At 43.4% G+C, this 19,995-nt stretch overlaps 1 protein-coding gene across 1 annotated transcript in view; it reads right to left on the reverse strand.

Annotated features, from left to right (window-relative positions):
- Positions 1 to 1,133: 1,133 nt before the first annotated feature.
- Positions 1,134 to 19,995, reverse strand: part of znf598 (zinc finger protein 598) — a 64,253-nt gene continuing 45,391 nt past the window's right edge. The window contains exons 14-15 of the mRNA XM_084329642.1: positions 5,553 to 5,691; positions 1,134 to 4,679 (exon numbers count right to left, since the gene is read on the reverse strand). Of these exons, the coding sequence (XP_084185768.1) occupies positions 4,305 to 4,679; positions 5,553 to 5,691 (514 nt within the window). The 3' untranslated portion in view covers positions 1,134 to 4,304. The remainder of the gene's footprint in view (positions 4,680 to 5,552; positions 5,692 to 19,995) is intronic.

A 19,995-nucleotide genomic window follows, 5' to 3' on the forward strand; every position in this document is an offset into this window, starting at 1 on the left:
GGTAAATAAAGGTTAAATAAATGTTTATTTTATTAAAACCGATACCGATCATTTCTGATATTACATTTTAATGTCAATATCGGCCAATAATACAGAGTACATACTCACATAAAAATATTATAAAACAAAATGTACACACACAACTGTTATGACGTCTCTCTAACCACTCTCCTCCCCAGTATGTTCCTTCAGTGTGTGTGTGTGCGTGTAGGCTGGCTATGCCTCCTAAAGTGTGAAAACGGAAGTACAGGAAGTACCGGCTACAGGCTTTCGACAAAACAATTATAGAAAAGTGTGAAGTGCACAATATTTCCTCGTTTAAGCCACTGCAACGTCTTTGCCTGAAGAATTTATTACATACGCGACCGGGACGTTCTAGCTTGTTCGGAGGCAGCTTCCAGGGGAAGTACATAGTACATACACCAGAAATTCACACTTTTGATCGTAGTGCTTTACCAGACTTTATCTCACGGAGGAGATAAAACTGGGAACGAGGTTAGTGTGCGTGTGATGAGCTGCAGGTGGCGTTTTCCCTGATTGGGTCAGGTGATGGGATTGCTGTTGGCTGATTGGCTACCATGAATGATTTAAACCAGCTGATGCCAGCCTCCTCTCCCCCCCACTTCCAACCACTGAGGCGGTGCTCCTAGAATGTGACTTGTGTTTAACCCTTTCACTGCCACACGACAGGTTAACCCTTTACTATCACACAACCGACGGACCATCGCCGGGATAACCAGCTGTCGTGTTGCAGTGAAAGGGTTAACCTTCTGTGTATTGTCGCATTGAAAGGGTTAACCGTTTGGTAGTGCGGCAGTGAAAGGGTTAATTGAGAGATGCAAATCGAAGTCTGATCGGGTAGTTGCTCATAGCTTGTAAATAATTGTAAAGCACATTTAAGTCTACCCTATTCTATTATCACCCAAGATTAAGGTAATTATATCATAGGAGTTAGGTTAACTTTGTTAGGAGAGTTAGGGTTAACCCTTTCACTACAGAAGGTTAAACTTTGAACGTGTTGATTGCTATTTAGCACCATCCTTCATGTCCAGGTTTCCCTAGATCAGGCGCGTAACACAACATAAATATATCTATATATACATATATACACAAACAGAAGTGCTGAGAGAAGCAGCTTTATTGGAGGTCGATAAAAAATACAGAGGAAGCCGCTGCATAATACACGCAAATTCTGTACATACATACATACATAAACACACGTAACACCCAGTCGCACACATACAAATACACACCCCCAGGAGGGCAGCAGTGCACGCCAACGGTCCTGAGAGAGGAGATGAACAGCTTGTGTACTCGATACATGGATGCAACCAGTCCCCCAAACAAACAAACGTACGTAAACAAAATCGACATGCCCGATGTGTCGCAAGCAGAAATGACCAGTCCCAATCTTTAAAGCACGTCCGAGTCTGAAGGGAGTGTGTTCGGTAGGGAGAAGATTTCACATAAAGGTACTTCACCCAGAATGAGTCACTGGCACTGCCTACATGACTTGTAGGAAACTTGTGTTTTCATCCCCAGTCTAAAAGCGGAATGTATTAGAACTCTGGATCTAGAGGGTTCCGTCTACGTCTACAATCTTCTGCCTTCTGAACAAACCCCAAGGTTTCTGGTGTCCAACCAGATCAGAGGCTGGTTTTGATTATTCCGTCTTTGTTCGAATTGCCAAAAATCCTTTCCTTGTAGCTTTTTTTTCCTCAAATTGTAAGTGTGATGCTGAGGGGAAGTGGAAAAGGACAAGAAATGTTTTTGATTTCATTTGACACAATCTGTGCCGTGAAGACAACGTGTGTTGCACGGTTTGGCTCTGCACCACAGAAGGGGATGTGCAGGAATGACTACACTAGATATGAACATAATCCAATGTTAATTTAGCATCTTAACTGGTCAGAGGAGGGCTCCTGCTTTCCCAAACAGAATTGCTTCGCCACCCCGCCCCCCTTGTTAAAAGGGAGAACGAACCGTCCACCGTCTACATAGTGTGTTTACACATCATATTTGATCATAAAAACAGCAGTAGTATCATCTTCCTCACATCTGCTCTTAAAAGCACAGGTGTAAATGTTGTAAATAAATATTAAAAAAGCAATGTAAAAGAAATATACATAGTTTTACCCAAGCATTCATTTTGACATTATCTGATTGGTGTTAACCAGTGGGCCTGAGCAGACAGCTCATGTAGGATACAGACAGCCATCTCTGTTCAGGAATGAGAGTGGCATGCGTTCCTTACGTCTGTGTGCTGCTAGCGTCAGTGATGTGCGAAGTTCCATTAATTCATCAATGTGAGACGAATCGTCGTATATAAAACAATGTGAATGAATCAAAGCTACTGGTGAGGTGAGTGAGAAACACAATTCAAGCAAGACATCTCCTTCAGTCTTGTGTCTCAGGACAATCCTACTGAGAGCTCGTTTTCTATTGTATATTTGCCATCAAATGGTAGGAACTTGTGATGCAAGAGGTCCTCCGATAGAAAGGCTTTGAAAATGTAGTGTCGCCAACCACCAGCCCTGACAACACTGCAAATCAAAGGCTTGGTCATTGATAACAGAAACTATGGTCGGGACCCGAAATAGGAAACAGGCCATCTCCTGGTGGATCCCCACATGACAACAGCAGTAATATGTTTGGGATATGTTTCAGTGAGCCTGGATCCCACAACGAGGGAAGATTAAAAATACAAATTGGGTCTCAGGTGACAAGTTTAAGAAATCATGGTCTAGACAATTGGAACATAACTGAAGAAGCAGGTGGGAGAGCAGGCAAACAGCCATTTAATCAGTTTGGGGCACATATAAATAAATCTTTCGGTTTCCAATTTAAGGAGTGAAAATGAATTAGAAACAATAAAAGGAAATAGTCCTCAATCTTCTCCAATTGGCCCTGGATCACTCAAACAAATATGATTAATCAACCACCAACCATTCCATCCGTCCATCAACCAACCAACCAACCAACCAAATCTAATGCTGATGGAGATGGGGGAAAAAAACATTCCATTACATTCAAAAGGACTAAAATATTAGTGATCAAAATCAGTCCCAATTCCCATCTCAGTTTCTCTCTCCTCTTAATTTAATTATTAATAATTTCCCCACAATTATTCATTCACCCATTTACAGAGTGTGTAAAGCAGAAAACACACTGGCCAGACTGCCACCGATAATGGGTCAAAATGGCGTCTGCGTCAGGCTGTTGGGAGGGGTTTGGCAGTCGCCTGCATCGGACAGCACGTGTTGTTTGCGTGTCTAATGGAGGCCTTGCACGGAATGTTCGTGTCCCTTTCTTTCTTCCAACATGGCCTGCAATCGTTGGTAACCACTTTTGAAAAAGAAAATGCCTCATTTCTTTGCAGTGGTAGAGTAAGTAAAACGGATTACTTTTCCACTGCGACTTGTTTACAAGATCCAGTAATAAGACACCAAAATGTAAATTTTTTGTTGATATATTTCTCAAATATCAACACATGGCAACCGTTATTGTAATTGCACATAGTAATAGTTGTTCTTCCAACATGGAGGACAAATGGGCATTCTAAACATTCCGTGAGAGGCCTCTACCATCGGCGTCGAGTTTGATATTCCCTTCCGACAGACTAGTGTCTCGACTATGACCGTGTCTACCTGTCTCACTGTCGTGAATGATCGTGAGTCTAAGCAGTGTTTTTTTTGTTGCTATAAAATACTCTCAACCAAAACCACAGGGTCTTCAATCAGCAGCGGATATCTTATTTTTTTTTTGCATAAAAAATAAAATAAAAAAAATAACAAGCTTTTGAAATCGCATGGAAGTGTGAAAAGTTGAAAAGAAAATACATTTTAAAATAAAAAGGAATCATATGCATAATTATTTTCATCGACTAACGTGGCGTCGTTCTCCACTTCAAGTAAAGCGTTAGTCTGTTTATTATTTTTCTTGATCTTACTTGTTCTGGGGCTGCCGGTTCAGTACCTGCCGGCCAGAGTTAAAATAAAGGGCGAGTCGAGACACAGCGACCGCTTTGATTCCCACTAACAGCTGGGCCTCCGTGGTCCAACCCTTCACACTTACAACAGATTGATCCCGATCCCTCGCCAGAACCTCGTTAAAAACACAACCCTCTTTGAGCCGTCTGGGGGTACTGAACCGCAGCCCGGGAGAATCCTCTCTTGGCGCGCAGTCGCCCCGGGCAACGGGCTCCTCCTCCTCCCCGCACTGGCTAGTGCTGGAGCTTTAGGGCAGTGAGGGGCATTAGGCGTGACGAGCGCTGAGAAGAGGGGGGAGGACGTGAGAGGGCGGGGCTAGCTGATGATCCGGCTGATCGACTGCAAGGAGGGGAACTCGTCGGTCTCCGCGACGTGCGACGTCTTGTGGGAGTTGAAGTCTTTGGGGGACAGCACCTGTCTGCAGGTGGGGCAGACCCGGCAGTCCAGCTCGGCCGCTGCGTTGGCTGAGGGGGTGGGCGTCTGCCAGACGCTCTTCTTGTTCTTGCTCTTCTTCCCTCCTCCTCCTCCTGCCTGCTTCTCCGAGGCCCGGAAGTCTCCGTGGGCGTTCAGGAGCTCCTGCTGCTTGCCGGTGTCGGGCAACAGCACCAGCAGCTCGTTGAAGATGCGGCTGAAGTCGTCTCCCAGGAGCTCCTTGCAGCTCCGGTGGTACTGGGCCGCCGACATCACGCCCTGGAGGAGAGAGCGAGGGTCAGGGTCGGTCGAGACGCGTACGAGAGAGAGCAGTATTTCTGTCGCTAACAATTTTAAGTCTCATTTCACAAATCATAAAACACACCTACACCTGCTGTCATCATCATCATCATCATCCTTTATTCTAAGTCTCGGAGATACAATTGAGGGTGGGCCCTCATTTTCAATGTTGCAGAGATTACAAATCATACAATGATAAAATACAAGTAAAACAGATTTAAAATATCAACAAATGTAATTATTTGCAAAAAATTAATAAAGTTGTGTTACCGGTCTGAACTGTCCAGAGTAGTTTTACCTGTCTGAACTGTGTGGAGTGAGTAGTTTTACCTGTCTGAACTGTGTGGAGTGAGTAGTTTTACCTGTCTGAACTGTGTGGAGTGAGTAGTTTTACCTGTCTGAACTGTGTGGAGTGAGTAGTTTTACCTGTCTGAACTGTGTGGAGTGAGTAGTTTTACCTGTCTGAACTGTGTGGAGTGAGTAGTTTTACCTGTCTGAACTGTGTGGAGTGAGTAGTTTTACCTGTCTGACCTGTGTGGAGTGAGTAGTTTTACCTGTCTGACCTGTGTGGAGTGAGTAGTTTTACCTGTCTGAACTGTGTGGAGTGAGTAGTTTTACCTGTCTGAACTGTGTGGAGTGAGTCGTTTTACCGGTCTGAACTGTGTGGAGTGAGTAGTTTTACCTGTCTGACCTGTGTGGAGTGAGTAGTTTTACCGGTCTGGTCTGACCTGTGTGGAGTGAGTAGTTTTACCTGTCTGAACTGTGTGGAGTGAGTAGTTTTACCGGTCTGGTCTGACCTGTGTGGAGTGAGTAGTTTTACCTGTCTGACCTGTGTGGAGTGAGTAGTTTTACCTGTCTGAACTGTCCAGAGTAGTTTTTGAACTGGTTGAACTCTTCGTTGTGGAGGTAGTTCCTGATGGACTGGATCAGTTCCATGTTCCTCTGCTGAAAGTTCTCTGGCACCAGGTAAGCACTAGAGAACTGGGTGGGCCTGGGGAACACACACACAGCAGGAATACATTTATATATATAGAGAGAGAGAGAGTTTTTTTTTTTTACTAAAATGTTAGAATAAATGTTAGTAATTTTTGGTTAGTTATTTCCATGTAAAATGTAATTTCATGAATGTAAAATCATGAGATTTTTCAGCAGCATAATAATCATTGCTGCTGTTCTCTAATGCAGACGTCAAGTTTAAACACTAAGACCAACAGTGTTTTAACCCTTCCACTACCACACTACCAAAATGGTTTACCCTTTTGCTGCGACAATACAGCAGGTTAACCCTTTCACTGCCACTCGACAAATGGTTAACCCTTTCACTACCACACTACAGAAGGTTAACCCTTTCACTACCACACTACAGACGGTTAACCCGTTCACTACCACACTACAGACACCCTCCCTCTCCTCGAGACCAGTCGCTTCCTCCTCTGTGCTTCGTGCCGTTTGTCGGACTCTACTCAACTCTACTCGATATGGATCTAATTAGCTGGTCACTTTCATAGTGGATCACATATTTTCTTCAAGAAAGCAGAATGAGGCTGACCCTCTCTGCCCACTTGGGACATTTCAATCGGGCTACCAAATTGACAGCTGGGGCGCGTGGCGGAGTTCATGCATATTCCCCGTCAATTGAAGAGGTGGAAGACATTTGGAGCACTTTGGATTGCAATAAGAAGATTTTGGATCTGTTTACCGCGCACAGGACCTGCCTCAATGAACTGACTAAGACACTTGCTGCGTTCCACGCAGAGGACCAATGACTGCATTCAGTCATTTTGGACGAAGTGGTTAGAATTCACTCTACTCAAAATCAATAGTTAAAATTCACTCTACTCAAAATCAATAGTTAAAATTCACTCTACTCAAAATCAAATCAACGTGGCATTTTTCCTAGAAGAAATGCCTACTCAGAAGGCATACGTCTCTTCTGAGAATGCCTGCCTGCCAGCCAAAACAAACTAAACTAAACAAATTCCAGAGAGACAACCCACAGAGCTGATAAGACTTTTCCAGCACGCGCCATCTGTAGTGTGGTAGTGAAAGGGTTAATGAGAATTAGATTCTCTTGAGCAGATTTTCTGTTGCCATTCTATTTCTGTTGCCATTTTCAATCTATGAAATGAAACGGATACTTTGTCTTCTCGTGCAAAGCTTGTCTTGGTTTTTACTCTTTTCAAATAATCTACATAACTTTTCGCTACATACGTTTTAATTTATCTTATTATAACAAAACAAAGCAATGTTTTTGTCTGAACCTTTGATAACTCCATTCACTAGACCATTAGCATACACTGCCTCCCATTCCACGGACACATGCCTTCTCTATTTGAACGACCACATCAAACAAGAGGTGGACGCGGGCAAATACTGCGGCATGGTCATGCTGGACCTCCAAACAAGAGGTGGACGCGGGCAAATACTGCGGCATGGTCATGCTGGACCTCCAAAAAGCTTTCGACACTGTCAATCACTCCATTCTGATTGACAAGCTAAAAGCAATTGGTTTTGATAGTTCACCAGTGAGCTGGATGCAACCCTACCTGGAGGGGAGAGAACAGATGGTGGAGGTGAACGGTACACTGCCCCCCCCCCCCCCCCCCCCCCCCCCTTCCCAGTGAGCTGTGGTGTTCCACAAGGAAGCATACTAGGACCGTTACTGTTCCTAATTTATGCAAATGACATGTCATCAGCTTGTGACTGCAACTTGTTCCTGTTCGCGGACGACTCAGCCCTGCTAGTCTCTGACAGGGCCAAGTTGCAGGTTGAAAAAGCCCTCAGCTCTGAACTCAGCAGAATCTGCACCTGGCTCGCTGATAACAAACTATCATTACACCTGGGTAAAACAGAGTCCACTCTCTTTGGATCAAATAACAAACTCAGCAAGGCCAACGGCTTCTCCATTACAGTGGGTGACAATATTGTCACAAGGAAAGATGAAATTACCTACCTGGGTTCCATCCTAGAGGCAAATCTTTCATGTGACAAAATGGCAATCAATGTAATCAAAAAAGTCAACCAACAAACACGATTTTTGTACCGGATCTCCTCTCTGGTAAACAAGAATACATTGAAGACTCTGGCAGGAGCACTCATTCAAGGGTACTACGACTATGCCTGCACCTCATGGTACCAAATCACCTCAAAGGCCCTAAAAACAAGACTACAAAAAAAAACTGGTCAGACTACTGCTTGACCTTACTCCTAAAACCCACCTTACCCTTCCCACAGAGTACAGCAACTTGCAATGGGCCTGGTCTACAAGATACACTACACCACTAAGATACCCATGTACATGTCGAAATACTTCCCAAAGGGCAGTGAATTCCATGACCACAACACCAGATGGAGTTCCACAAATCGTGTTCAACCAAGATTCGGCTCAAACAAGGGACTAAACATGTTTCACAATTATGCCACAACAATGTGGAACGCCCTACCCACAGCCGTAAAATTATGTGAATCCCTACCCGCCTTCAAAACCGCTCTCAAAGAGTACCTACGGGTGGCTGCAATTAGAAACTGGCCCCGGTAAATGTCCAACACTCCCACCCAACCGCCTCCAATGTAGTTTCTTCCCCTTCGACAGTACTGTATATTTGTATATCTTGTATGTCATAAATGTCTGGATGTAACAGTACTGTATATCTGTATGTCATGTGTATGTCATAAATGTTCTGATGAATTGAAAATGGGGGACCCTGATGTAAACAAGACGAAAGTCTTTTTCTAGTCTGCATCCTCTTAACACTTTGAGTGCCACGGGTCCGGTGCCCCGGAACCCCGTTGCGTGCCACCACCCACTTCAATGACAGAGCTCTCATATTTGCGAACGCATAAACTATATCTTGAATTATGGCTATGTGTCTAATATGGCCGTCGCTTATCAATGACTTGTTTGCAGTCAACATTGTCGAAACAGATTTTTTTTTAATATAAATCGGTTCATTTTCGTTTTATACCATTTTGAAAAACGCTCGTTTTTTTGAAAGTTTCAGAACATTTTTGAAGATTCTGTGATAATCGCCCTTTACTGGAGTACACTGGAATACACAAAACACATTGTCATTTTTCGGCCTATTTATGAATCGTTTTCAAATAAACGCTAGATTATCGATAGTATATGTGTACTTATGCACGCTATAGAAGCGGGCTGAAAAATCGATTATCTTATTTCCTGATCGCACACACATACATACATATGGCACACGCTGATATATAGGTGAAAATAGCTCTAATTATCCCAAGACTGGTAAAATAGATTACTTACCTCAGATCAGATGTGACTAGCCGTGGATAGTAGGGACTTGTTGAGGCAACGTTTTTGTTTGTTTTTACATATTATAAAAGTACAGATTCATACCTCCATCACTTGAACATTTTGGTGGGATACTTTTCAAGCTACTTCCTATGAATCATGGTGATATCACAAAACGTATTCAGAGAAAATGGCCTTGAAAGTTTCACACTTAAGTGTTAAACAACTACAACCCTAAACAGAATGCATTGTAATCCTGCATGGCCCCCCTCTCTCTCTCTCTCTCTGGGTGCAATTAACACCTCGTTCTAGTGCAGACACTTTTGTTATGACAACGACTCTGTCTTGTGGCACTGCAAACACACACAAATCATGATAGTTTATGTAATTTAGTGCTGTGATGTGTGCTAATTTACCTAAGGGACGCCTTACTGTACCCGCTGTTATTCTCTGTTTCTGCTAACCCAGTCATATTCTGGGGGTCATGGTCATGTGTTTTAACCAATAAACCTTGTATCTTTTGTAACCTGGTTGTGCTGCAAAAAGAGCAGCTTCCCCTGCTAATGAGCAGTTTCTCCTGCTAATAGTATAACTCACGTTTTTATTGTGATGTGATGTCTAATAATCATCATCATCATCACAGAATGTCGCCAGCGCGTTATTGTCCTCGGTGCAGTGTCCACCGAATTCACCAACATGTGAATTAAATAAGTTACAACGAAGTTTAGGCTATTCAATTGTTTTAAAAGCCATCCATGCATAATGCGTGAATAACACGGGAGGGGGAGAGAGAGAGGAGAGAGAGAGAGCAGGATGTGTTTTAGGCTATGGTTAGACTAGTGTATTCCTGGCGTTTTTTTATACGTTTTTGACAACGTTTCATGTCCTATCTACACAGAAATGCGTTTTTTGGCGTTTTTTTGTGGATACGGCTGAAACGCAAAATTGTGTTTGCGTTTGGAGATACGCAAAAAAAACGCCAGGAATACAGCGTGTAGTCAGCACGGAGCAGTTGTTGCGAAAACGCCCATGCGCAGTAGATACCATCTGCGTGCCCTTCCTGTGTACAGTGTGTGTGTTTGGGACAGAGCTCCGTGTCCCAAATAGCTTCAGCTACCATGTGTTGTCAAGTTATTGTTATAAGGACCCCAGTCCAAGCTACAACAGTCTGCATTCCCTTAACAATTGTTTGTATTGAGCCGTATTGTATTGTACCCATATGCAATATGTTAAATAAAGTTTACATCCATTCATTCTGCTAGCATTACCGATTGCATGAGCAGCTGGCTAACGTGAGCTATCAGGATTCAGACCCTGTTAGCTCAGAGTTCCTCTTTCAACTTAAGAAGCATTAAACAAAATGGCCCAGTCATCTATTCACCTTTGTTTAATACACACAGCGTTGTCTCTAATGTTATCTAACTACTGATAGCTCGCGATATCATCAGTTTTGATGCTGGCTAAGTAGCGTGAGCTAACGTTAGCTTCTAGCCACAATGCTATATTGTTATAATGGCATACTCCATTGACGTTAGCATGCAGCTAACAATGCTACAATGCTACCGATCGTTTTTTAGCCTAAACTATCCGCTCTTGGTGGTCACTTGTGTTGATGTTAGTTTTGTTTCATCAACAAATGACAGGCAGAACACACAGTGAATGTATCCGTTTTGTTTATTGCACTTTTATTAGGCTTTGCTGAAAAATTATTGCTGCATTGAGTAAAGCAAGATGGTGGCGCGGCATAGGCGCCTGCCTTATTGACATTTTCTTTGCTGGAGCTTCCACCAGGAAGTGTATTGGCACATTCGTTCTGATTGGTTGAAATTGCCTTCATGTTTGCCACCTACTGCCACCTACTGCTTTGGCAGTGTACTACATCAGTGTGCTCTGGTGACAAAAACGGAAAAAAAACGAAAGTGTGACTCGAGGCGCATGACGTCGCGGCGATACGCGGCGATACGTATAAGAAAACAATACGAAGATGATACGAAAGGTGTAACCTCAGCCTTAATGTCCTGACCAATAGCGCATCTTGAATAAACAGTAAAACTATCTATCTACCCATAGAAGGAAAAGTCATGATAGACCGTCGTCTGTAGTGTGGTAGTGAAAGGGTTAACCTGTAGTGTGGTAGTGAAAGGTTAACCTTCTGTAGTGTGGTAGTGAAAGAGTTAACCTTCTGTAGTGTGGTAGTGAAAGGGGTAACCTTCTGTAGTGTGGTAGTGAAAGAGTTAACCTTCTGTAGTGTGGTAGTGAAAGAGTTAACCTTCTGTAGTGTGGTAGTGAAAGGGTTAACCTTCTGTAGTGTGGCAGTGAAAGGGTTAACCTTCTGTAGTGTGGTAGTGAAAGAGTTAACCTTCTGTAGTGTGGTAGTGAAAGGGGTAACCTTCTGTAGTGTGGTAGTGAAAGAGTTAACCTTCTGTAGTGTGATAATAATAATAACTTCATTTTATATAGCGCCTTTCAAGGGACCCAAGGTCGCTTTACATAGGGGGGGGGGGGATAACAAAGTAACTGACAGTGGACAGACACAACATACATACATATTGAGAGATTAGGGGTTAAATAGTGAAAGAATTATGTCTGTTTTCATTCAGCATGCATCAGGAGCACAGCTCGCTGCTCGCACACACACACCATCCCTCCCCCTCTCTCGCTCTGAATGAAACGGAATGCATTGGTATCACTCCGCAACCTGTCCTGACCAATCGTGCATCTTGAGAGGCGCCTGTATGGAAAATGGTGACGAAATATAATACATACCGTAATTCCTCTAATAGTAACCGGTATTCAATTAAAAACCGGGTCTCTATTAATGACTGGGTGCGCTGTTGAGCTAAGCAATTATAAGCCGGCCTCCTAATACAAGCCGGGTATATTTTGTTATTGTTGTTATATGCTGGCCTGGCTGTGCAGTAAATACCATGGTATGGTGTTAATGTTTACCAAGAGAGTAAGCCTACCTCAGAATTTTATAAAACGAAGTTATTATTATTATACCAGTATTGTGATTGCACTATTTTACTTTACTTTTTTTGACCACCTGTAATTGCACTGTTTACTACCGTATTTCATACAGTACTTGGTTTCAATAAATGAACCCAGTACATTTTACTGGGTTCAAACTGACACAAAATGTTGATTTATTCATTATGATCGGTTTGAAAATTAGAAATATAGGCCTCTCTCTTATACATGCCTCCTCCTAATACAAGCCTGGTATCCGCTACAGTTGAAACAAATACAAGCCGGGGTTACTATTAGAGGAATTACGGGTAAGTTGTTTGTTATTTTCTTTGAGTTTCCCTATTGAATGAATACTTTCTTATGCCATTAGGTTGCAATAAATTCACTCGAACAAAATTCGTTCGCTCATAAAATTTGTGACATTCTAAATGTGTTTTAATGTTGTTTAATGACAATACACCAGAGTCCCGACTCGCGTTTTATGATGAAGGTCTTTTTAATATAGACTGCGTTTGTCACAAGTTAAGTTGCTATAACTTATAACGTTAAGATAAGTGTATTTTTTCCTTCTCTCTGCTAAGAAAGGAGAGCGTGTGTCCTTGTGTGTGTTTTAACACCTCGTTAAGTACCTGTGAAGATTAATGCATGAAGCACACGCAGACAGACCACACCCAGCGTAAAGCCCTCGCTTGTAGTTTTTGCCACAGTATGAGAGACAATACTGTCGAACTATCTAACAATAATTAACTCATTTACAAGTTGTATTTAAGTTTGCAAATAAGGGAACAGAGCAATGACATTTCAAAGCAGTCAAAAAAGCAAGATACATTTTTTTGATTTTCTTAAGTGCAAGACATTTTCTGAAGCTTGTATCTCGCCGGACTAAGTCGGGTTTGGTCACGTCGGGCCACAGATGTTCTCCAAAAAGATTATTCCAATTCCTGATCGCCATTCCAAATATCGATCGCGTTTATTGATCCAACGCTGGGTACTGGAAACGCACATTCTCCGCTGTTCTGGTGGTGGACGATGACTTCGATCTTCTCCGGTTACATGCCTGACAAGTAAAATGTGGAAGCAGGACTTTTTTTCCTCCATGCGTTTCATTCAATCCAATCCAAAGGGGTGCAGTACCATCCGGAGACGATAGGGGGTGGTATTTTCCCTCTTCGAGTTCAGACAGATCCCCACTGGTAACGTGAGGCTAGATTGATGAAAAATGAATGGAAAAAGAATGGAAATCGATAATAAAAAAAAACGACTAAAAACTTGTCGGCTGGCACTCAACGGTTGGCATGAACTAACGAGAAATCTCGTCGCTAGCACTCAAAGTGTTAACAATTGTTTGTATTGAGCCGTACTGTATTGTACCCATTCTGCAATCCGTTAACACATTGACTGCCACGCTGTTTTCGGGCCCCATCTATGCACTGCTATGCTTTAAAAGATAGGAGTATGTCACCTTGTTTGTAGAGCTATAACTATATTCTATATTATAGCTATGGATACAATACTATGGTCATTTGACAGTGACTTTCTTCCGGTCAAGATGCAAAAAAATAGATAATTTTTCCATGCATACATTCGCGCGTTATACCGTGGTGAATATAAGTGTTTTTAGATCGGTCTGGAATAATTCCCGAAATGCTGAGGAATAGCCTCATGCGTGTATTATACTATAACCGTTGCCGTTTCTTGCCTGGACCCGCTATTATTCTCAAATCAGGTATTATGGTATTATGTTTCATCATGAATGCTTTGATAGTCACCAACGGCATACGTTGTGGACTAACGTTACACACACACGTTCGGATCGAGGTGAAGACATGAAAAAAGAATATTCCAATTATCTGATCGCGATTCCAAGTATTGATGTCCATCGTGTCGCCAACATAATCCACCACACATCATGCATCGGGAGCATTTGATTCTTCTCAATCCGACCGTTATAACCGCTCCCCTTGCCCCAAAAAAAAGCCATCCCCGGAGACATTAGATCCGACGCACAGGCCAAGATACAAGGTTTCAAAGGGTGCTCGATACGGCCGGTATTGCACTTTGGCAATCTCAGACTCATTCCCTATGGTAACACCAGGCTCCCTGGATGGATAATGAATAAAAATATTGAAAAAAAGGAAAAACGACACAGAAACATAAAAAGGCGTTTTTGGCACTCTGCGGTCGGGGCCCAGAAACGTAATAAGCCGTTTTTGACACAGAATGTGTTAATAAAGTTTTCAATCAATGAATTAATCCTAGTCGTAGCAACTAGTAATGCTGTCCTGCTCCAACACAGGGCTACAGGAGTAGAACTGGAAACAAAATTTTAAACATCAAGACTTCTTTGGAAAAGAAACACCTCATTCAGGCCATAGACAAATGACTCTGCAGTGCATGATTATTTTCGTTTGGTTTTGTGTGTACTTGGTGGTTGCAAGGTAGTTGGTATGTGGTTGCTAGGTGGTCGCTTTGCGATTGCTAGGTGGTCCCTAGGTGGTTGCTGGGTGGTCACTAGGTGGTCGCTAGGTGGTTGCTGGGTGGTCACTAGGTGGTCGCTAGGTGGTGGTCGCTAGGTGGTTACCTAGTAAAGCCACGTGTGCCTTCTACTTATGAAAGCATTAAAAATGGGCTTAACTAGGAAAATAGTGGGAAGAGGAAATACATTTTTTTTTAGCAAAAATGTATCTCTTTGGATTAAATCCCTTGTGACCAGGGCTTGCCATTAACTTTTTGGCTCACTAGCCACTCAGCATTTTCATTAGCCAAAAATCCCCACACCCGCGCCCCAACCCAAAAAGTAATAAATATAGGTAATTGGACAATGTAACTGCAAGCATTTGTTTGGACATGCCAATTTCTTCTCCCACTGCCCTGTAGCATCCTCCTCACTGCTCCCCGACACTGTCTCCATCAGCAGACATATGGCTTCGGCGATGTGGGTGGCATCTGCTTTGTCAACTGACTGGATCCCAGCAAAGCACACTTCCACCTTCCCTGCTCTTGCACATCTCACATACACCAGCTCCTCCTCCATCACAGCACTGTCTGTAGAGCCATCACTCATGACAGAGGAACTTTGTGCTGGCAATAGTTTGTTTAAGTTTATTCCTTTCAGCCTCAGCAATGTAGAACATAAATTCCATGGCTCTGTTTATGTTTCGGTATGTATTGCCAACATGCAAGCCTTTCTGCTCATCTACACTGAAGAAAAAACAGTATAACTTAGCTATGTATTTTTCATATAACGTTAACACAGTGCGTTTACATGCACACTATACGCCGATCATAACCCAACAATGGTAATAATGTGATTATTAAAATAGTCATGTGAAAATGGGCTCCAGACTAACTTTTGAATGAGAGAGAGAGAGAGATCTGGGGCAGCTGTCCATGGTGCTGAATATTTGCGACGGGACTGTTAGTCTCGAGCCCTTACACCCCTTCCTGACAGGCAGCGACGCGAGCGTGATTGCGAAAATGATTAAAATGTATTAGTTTCTCGCCTGTTCGAATCCAGCTCACAGCTCCGGGGTTGTCACCAGCTTGGCTGGCCGTTCACACTAATACAATTGGCAGTATTAGAGGGTGGGAGAAGCTGGCGGGGTGGGTCCGGGTCGTTGTAAACAGCGACTCCTACAGTTCGGTCGGGGCGCCTGCTAAGCGTGGATAGGATCTAAGTGGGATAGTGTGATCCTTCCACACGCTACGCCCTCTCAGTGAGAATCCGCGCTGCCAGGTGAAAAGAAGAGGTTGATTGGCTGGACGTGTGTCGGAGGAAACACGTGGTAGCCTCCACTCTCCCAGACCGACTGTGGGGGGTAAGTGCGCAGCGACCAGGAAGGGGATTGGGAATTGGCATAACGACTAACATTGGGATGGCAGAAAAATCGGAGGAAAAAGGAGAAAAAAAATAAAAAATAAAAATGTATTAGTTTCAATCAGACTATCCTGACCTGCCGCGAGCGACAGTGAACTGAGCGGCGATGTCGCTCACCCCTCAAATATTCGCTCGCTGTGTCTCTAGTTGAGCGATTACGCGGCCAAGTCCCGCACCTAAACACTTTTTATTGGTCGAGAATCGCAGGCTGCTTTGCCCCCTGTGCTTCCAGGTAACACACACACAGACACACTCAGACACACGCCGTCTCATATCAGGAGAGTGTCGCGTGCGATTTTGTCTCCAGTTCGCTCGCTCGCTCCCTGTCAGGAACCGGTGTTATGCTTCTTAATGTTAAATTAATGTGGCTAGCTAGCTAACAAACACCGTAATATTAGTTTAATAATACGTTACATAATACATGTTAGTTTGTTTAATACTTACTCGCACATACATCCACAAATAGTCGGTGAATGGTCTGCCTTTAGCTAGGTAGCTAGAGTATGTATGTGGCTGTTTGATATTTCATGATCCTTTGTTTCTAATTTGAAATTGGTTGTGCCGATAACAAACGACAAGCTTTTGGACTTGTCAGTGCCATACATACGACAATCAATGCAGAACATGAACTTCTGTTATGGATCATAGCCACTCGCGACCCGAGTGCCACTTTTCAATGAACAAACGTTTTTCTTTTTTTTGGCTCCTTTCGTACTTTGTTCGTGTTTTCGGTCTTGGTCTCACTCTTTTCCATTTTTTGTTTGTTGATGGTTTGGTTCACCCGGTCTTTTCACACCCACAATATGCCGCCACATTGTAACGTTAAGTTAGCTAACTGTCTGTAAAGTAAACTATGGATGAGTCGGTCGCACTAACCAGTTGAGCTATTACAGCGTTCGTTCAGCTGTCACACATGGAGGCAACACGGCGCGCACAATAGGGCGAAGTGGATGGGCCAATGAATGAGCACACTGTGCGCACCCAGTCCTCGTGGGCAGGGCCGCCTCAGGGGGTGTGCGAGCAGTGCGGTCGCACAGGGCCTCGCGGGAAGGGGGGCCTCGCACACAAAAAAAATTAAAGAAAATATATTTTTTATTTATTATTTTTTTTATTTTATTTTTTTTTGCGAGGCCCCCCTTCCCGCGAGGCCCTTTTTCATCACAGACCTAAAATCTAGTTTCGCTTATATGCTTATATATTTCACATTAGACACTTTGTAGAATGTTCCTGGCTCTGCGGCTCTGCACTATTCTCTATTGGAGCTCTGGGGCTCTGCAGATTGGTTTCAAGAAGGGAGGGGTTACATCATGTGTATGCCGGCGTGAGTCAGCTGCATTTGACTATTTCGCGCGTGCAGCTTTGGAGGTTATGCTTAGTTATGCCAGCCAAAACGAAGAGGACGGTCATTCGGCAGATGGACTGAAGATGAAAGTTGTTGCATGTTAGACAGTTCAGTCAGGCTAGCCATCCCGGCTAAAGGCAGGGACAGCTAGTTAGCTTTAGCTACGTTATAATATTGAGTGCTAACGTGTGGTTCAGTCGGGATAGCCATGATGATGTCGGCTAGTAGCTAGCTTAGCTAAAGGCTAACTAGCGTTAGCTAACCTAGAGAGAGCGTGTGCAGCATTGTTAAGCTAACCTAGAGAGAGCGTGTGCAGCATTGTTATGCCAAGATGAAGAGGACGGTCATTCGGCAGATGAACTTAGTCAACTCCACGCGGTTGTCTCCATCCTCTTGGACGTTTGGTGAGTTTTTAATGCACTCTATTCTATTCCCGCCATGGATATATCTCTCTCTCTCTCTCGGGAGCCAAACGGGCCGGCTAGCTGTTGTAGTAGCTAACGGTGTGTGGCCTGGTGTCAGCACCTGGTGCGAGGGAGGTGAGCTTGGTGTTTCATTATGAGAATATCTCCATGCTCAAGTCGGCTATAGTCCGCGAGGGACTTGTTGCCGGCACCGCTATGGTAAACACCACTCTGTAGTGGGACATGTATTGCCTTCTTTTTCCCTTCCCTCTTCGGATGAGAAGAGGAAAACACAGCGGCTGTCTGAAGTGTTGGCCTGTATTGCTTTTCTCACGTTGTACAGTTTTTCAGTGGTAGCCGCATAGCTTGCTTCTGCGTTAGCTAGTGGTTAGCGATAGCCGGGTTGAGCTAACTGTTAGCCAGTTAGCTGTTTAGCTACGACGTTAGCTGCTCGTTTTCGCTCGGCTGGGAACGTTAGCTTGATGCTATCAGTTAGCCTAGAGTTAGCTGTTAGCTTGTGCTACGATCATTGACATTAGCCGTGAGAATAGCAGGCCCTGGCACTCTGACTACGACATCATCTTTGACAGAAGATGTAGTCGGGCCTGCACCATGACAAGGCTCCGGCCATAGCTTCTTTTTGTCCCGCCAGCGAGAGGCCTTTCGTCAACGTGGAGACCTGTGTTGCGGCCTTTCGCCCTGCGTTCCTTGGTGCAGGTAAGATGTCCATTGGACATTACCCCACTCTTCCTTCCTTCCCCTCCCAAATGTTTTGTTAATAACGATGTTTTTTTCCAGGCAAAACATATGTTACTTCACAACATTTGGAGATACGACATGTGCTGTCTGAATTGTCTTGGGTCGTTTGTGTAGCTTGGGTAGCGTTGGCCAAAGCTGTGTGTGGCCTGGTGTCAGTACCTGGCTACTCTATTTGCAGTTAGCCTATTTAGCTGATGTCGGCCATTGGCTCCTTGCTACTTTGTTTTCTCTGGTATAGACCCTCTTCTCTTTGGATTTAAGTGTTGATCTTTGTCCTTTTGGATCTATGTATATTCATGTTGCCTTTGTGAAGTTATCTTTTCCTTCCGTTTTGTTCTTCCATTAAAAGTTGAATATCCTTTAGGGGCTCATCTTTGCTTATCTCTCTCATACATGCTCTCTCTCTAACACACACACACACAGACATGCTCTCTCTCTTTCTAACACACAGACATGCTCTATATCTCTCTCTAACACACAAAATGACATGCTCTCTCTCTCTATATATTTCTCTCTCTTTCTAACACACATATACATGCTCTCTCTCTAACACACACACAAACAGACATGCTCTCTCTCTATCTGGCCTTGCTCTGGTGGAGGGTCAGGGGCATTGCCGGGTCTGTGCAGCGATAACACTGTATATTGACTGTAGAACGGGAGCTCTCTCTCGCTCTCTCTCTTTTTTTGATATTTAAAGTTTTTTTATTTTTCTCAAACAAGACAATACATACACAACAAAACAAGACAAGAAATGATAATAATAACAATAACAACAAGGGGCGAGGGGGGGGGGGGGGGTTGCAGAGCGTTACAAAGGTTCAGTAGACAAACTTATTCCAGATAGTGATCTAATAAAGTTCAGGGGACCTTGAAGGCCATCGGGCCTATCACTCTCTTGAAGAGACAGAGCAGCCTGTTCCATCGATAGCAAGTCCATGAAGTCCTTGCGCCAGTTCTCCATACTGAAGCAGTTCGGTTTGCGTTCTTTCCAGTTCATTAAAATAATCCGTTTGCATGCTAGAAAAGCCAGTGCTACAGTATTATTTACAATCTTTGCTTGAGCAGTGTCCATTTTTACACCCAATATACACATTATAGGGCAAGGATTAATGTCAATTTGGAGAGTAACTGACAGGTCCTCAGCAATGTCCAACCAAAATGTCCTAACAAGTGGGCAGTGCCACAGCAAGTGCATGAGCGTACCCTCTACTCCACACCCATGCCAGCACAATTTGGGTAGGGTGTGATTCATTTTATTCAATGTACAGGGTGTTATATAGGCCCTGTGTAGTATCTTTAATTGTATAATTTTATATCTAACACATTTTGATATTTTTGTACTATTCCTAAGTGCTGCTTCCCATTGTGTTTCAGATATGGATATACCCATGTCTCGCTCCCATTGGACTTTAGTTTGGGCATTGGTATCAGGGGTGGTTGAACATGATAGTTTATACATTGCAGAAACAATGCCTTTCCTGCCTGTAATTCCCCTTAATGTCTCTTCCATGACTCCGTTTGTTCCTATAGCTATGCCTTTAGACAACAATGATTTAATAACTGATTGTATTTGTAAATAAGATAAAAATTCTGTGTCTTTCAGCCCAAACTGTGTTTTAAGTTCATTAAAAGGTATCATATTTCCCCTTTTGATCACTTGGCCCACCTGTGTTATATTA

The sequence above is a fragment of the Notolepis coatsorum genome, assembly GCF_963971535.1.
Source record: "Notolepis coatsorum genome assembly, chromosome: 14".
Lineage (NCBI taxonomy): Eukaryota > Metazoa > Chordata > Actinopteri > Aulopiformes > Paralepididae > Notolepis > Notolepis coatsorum.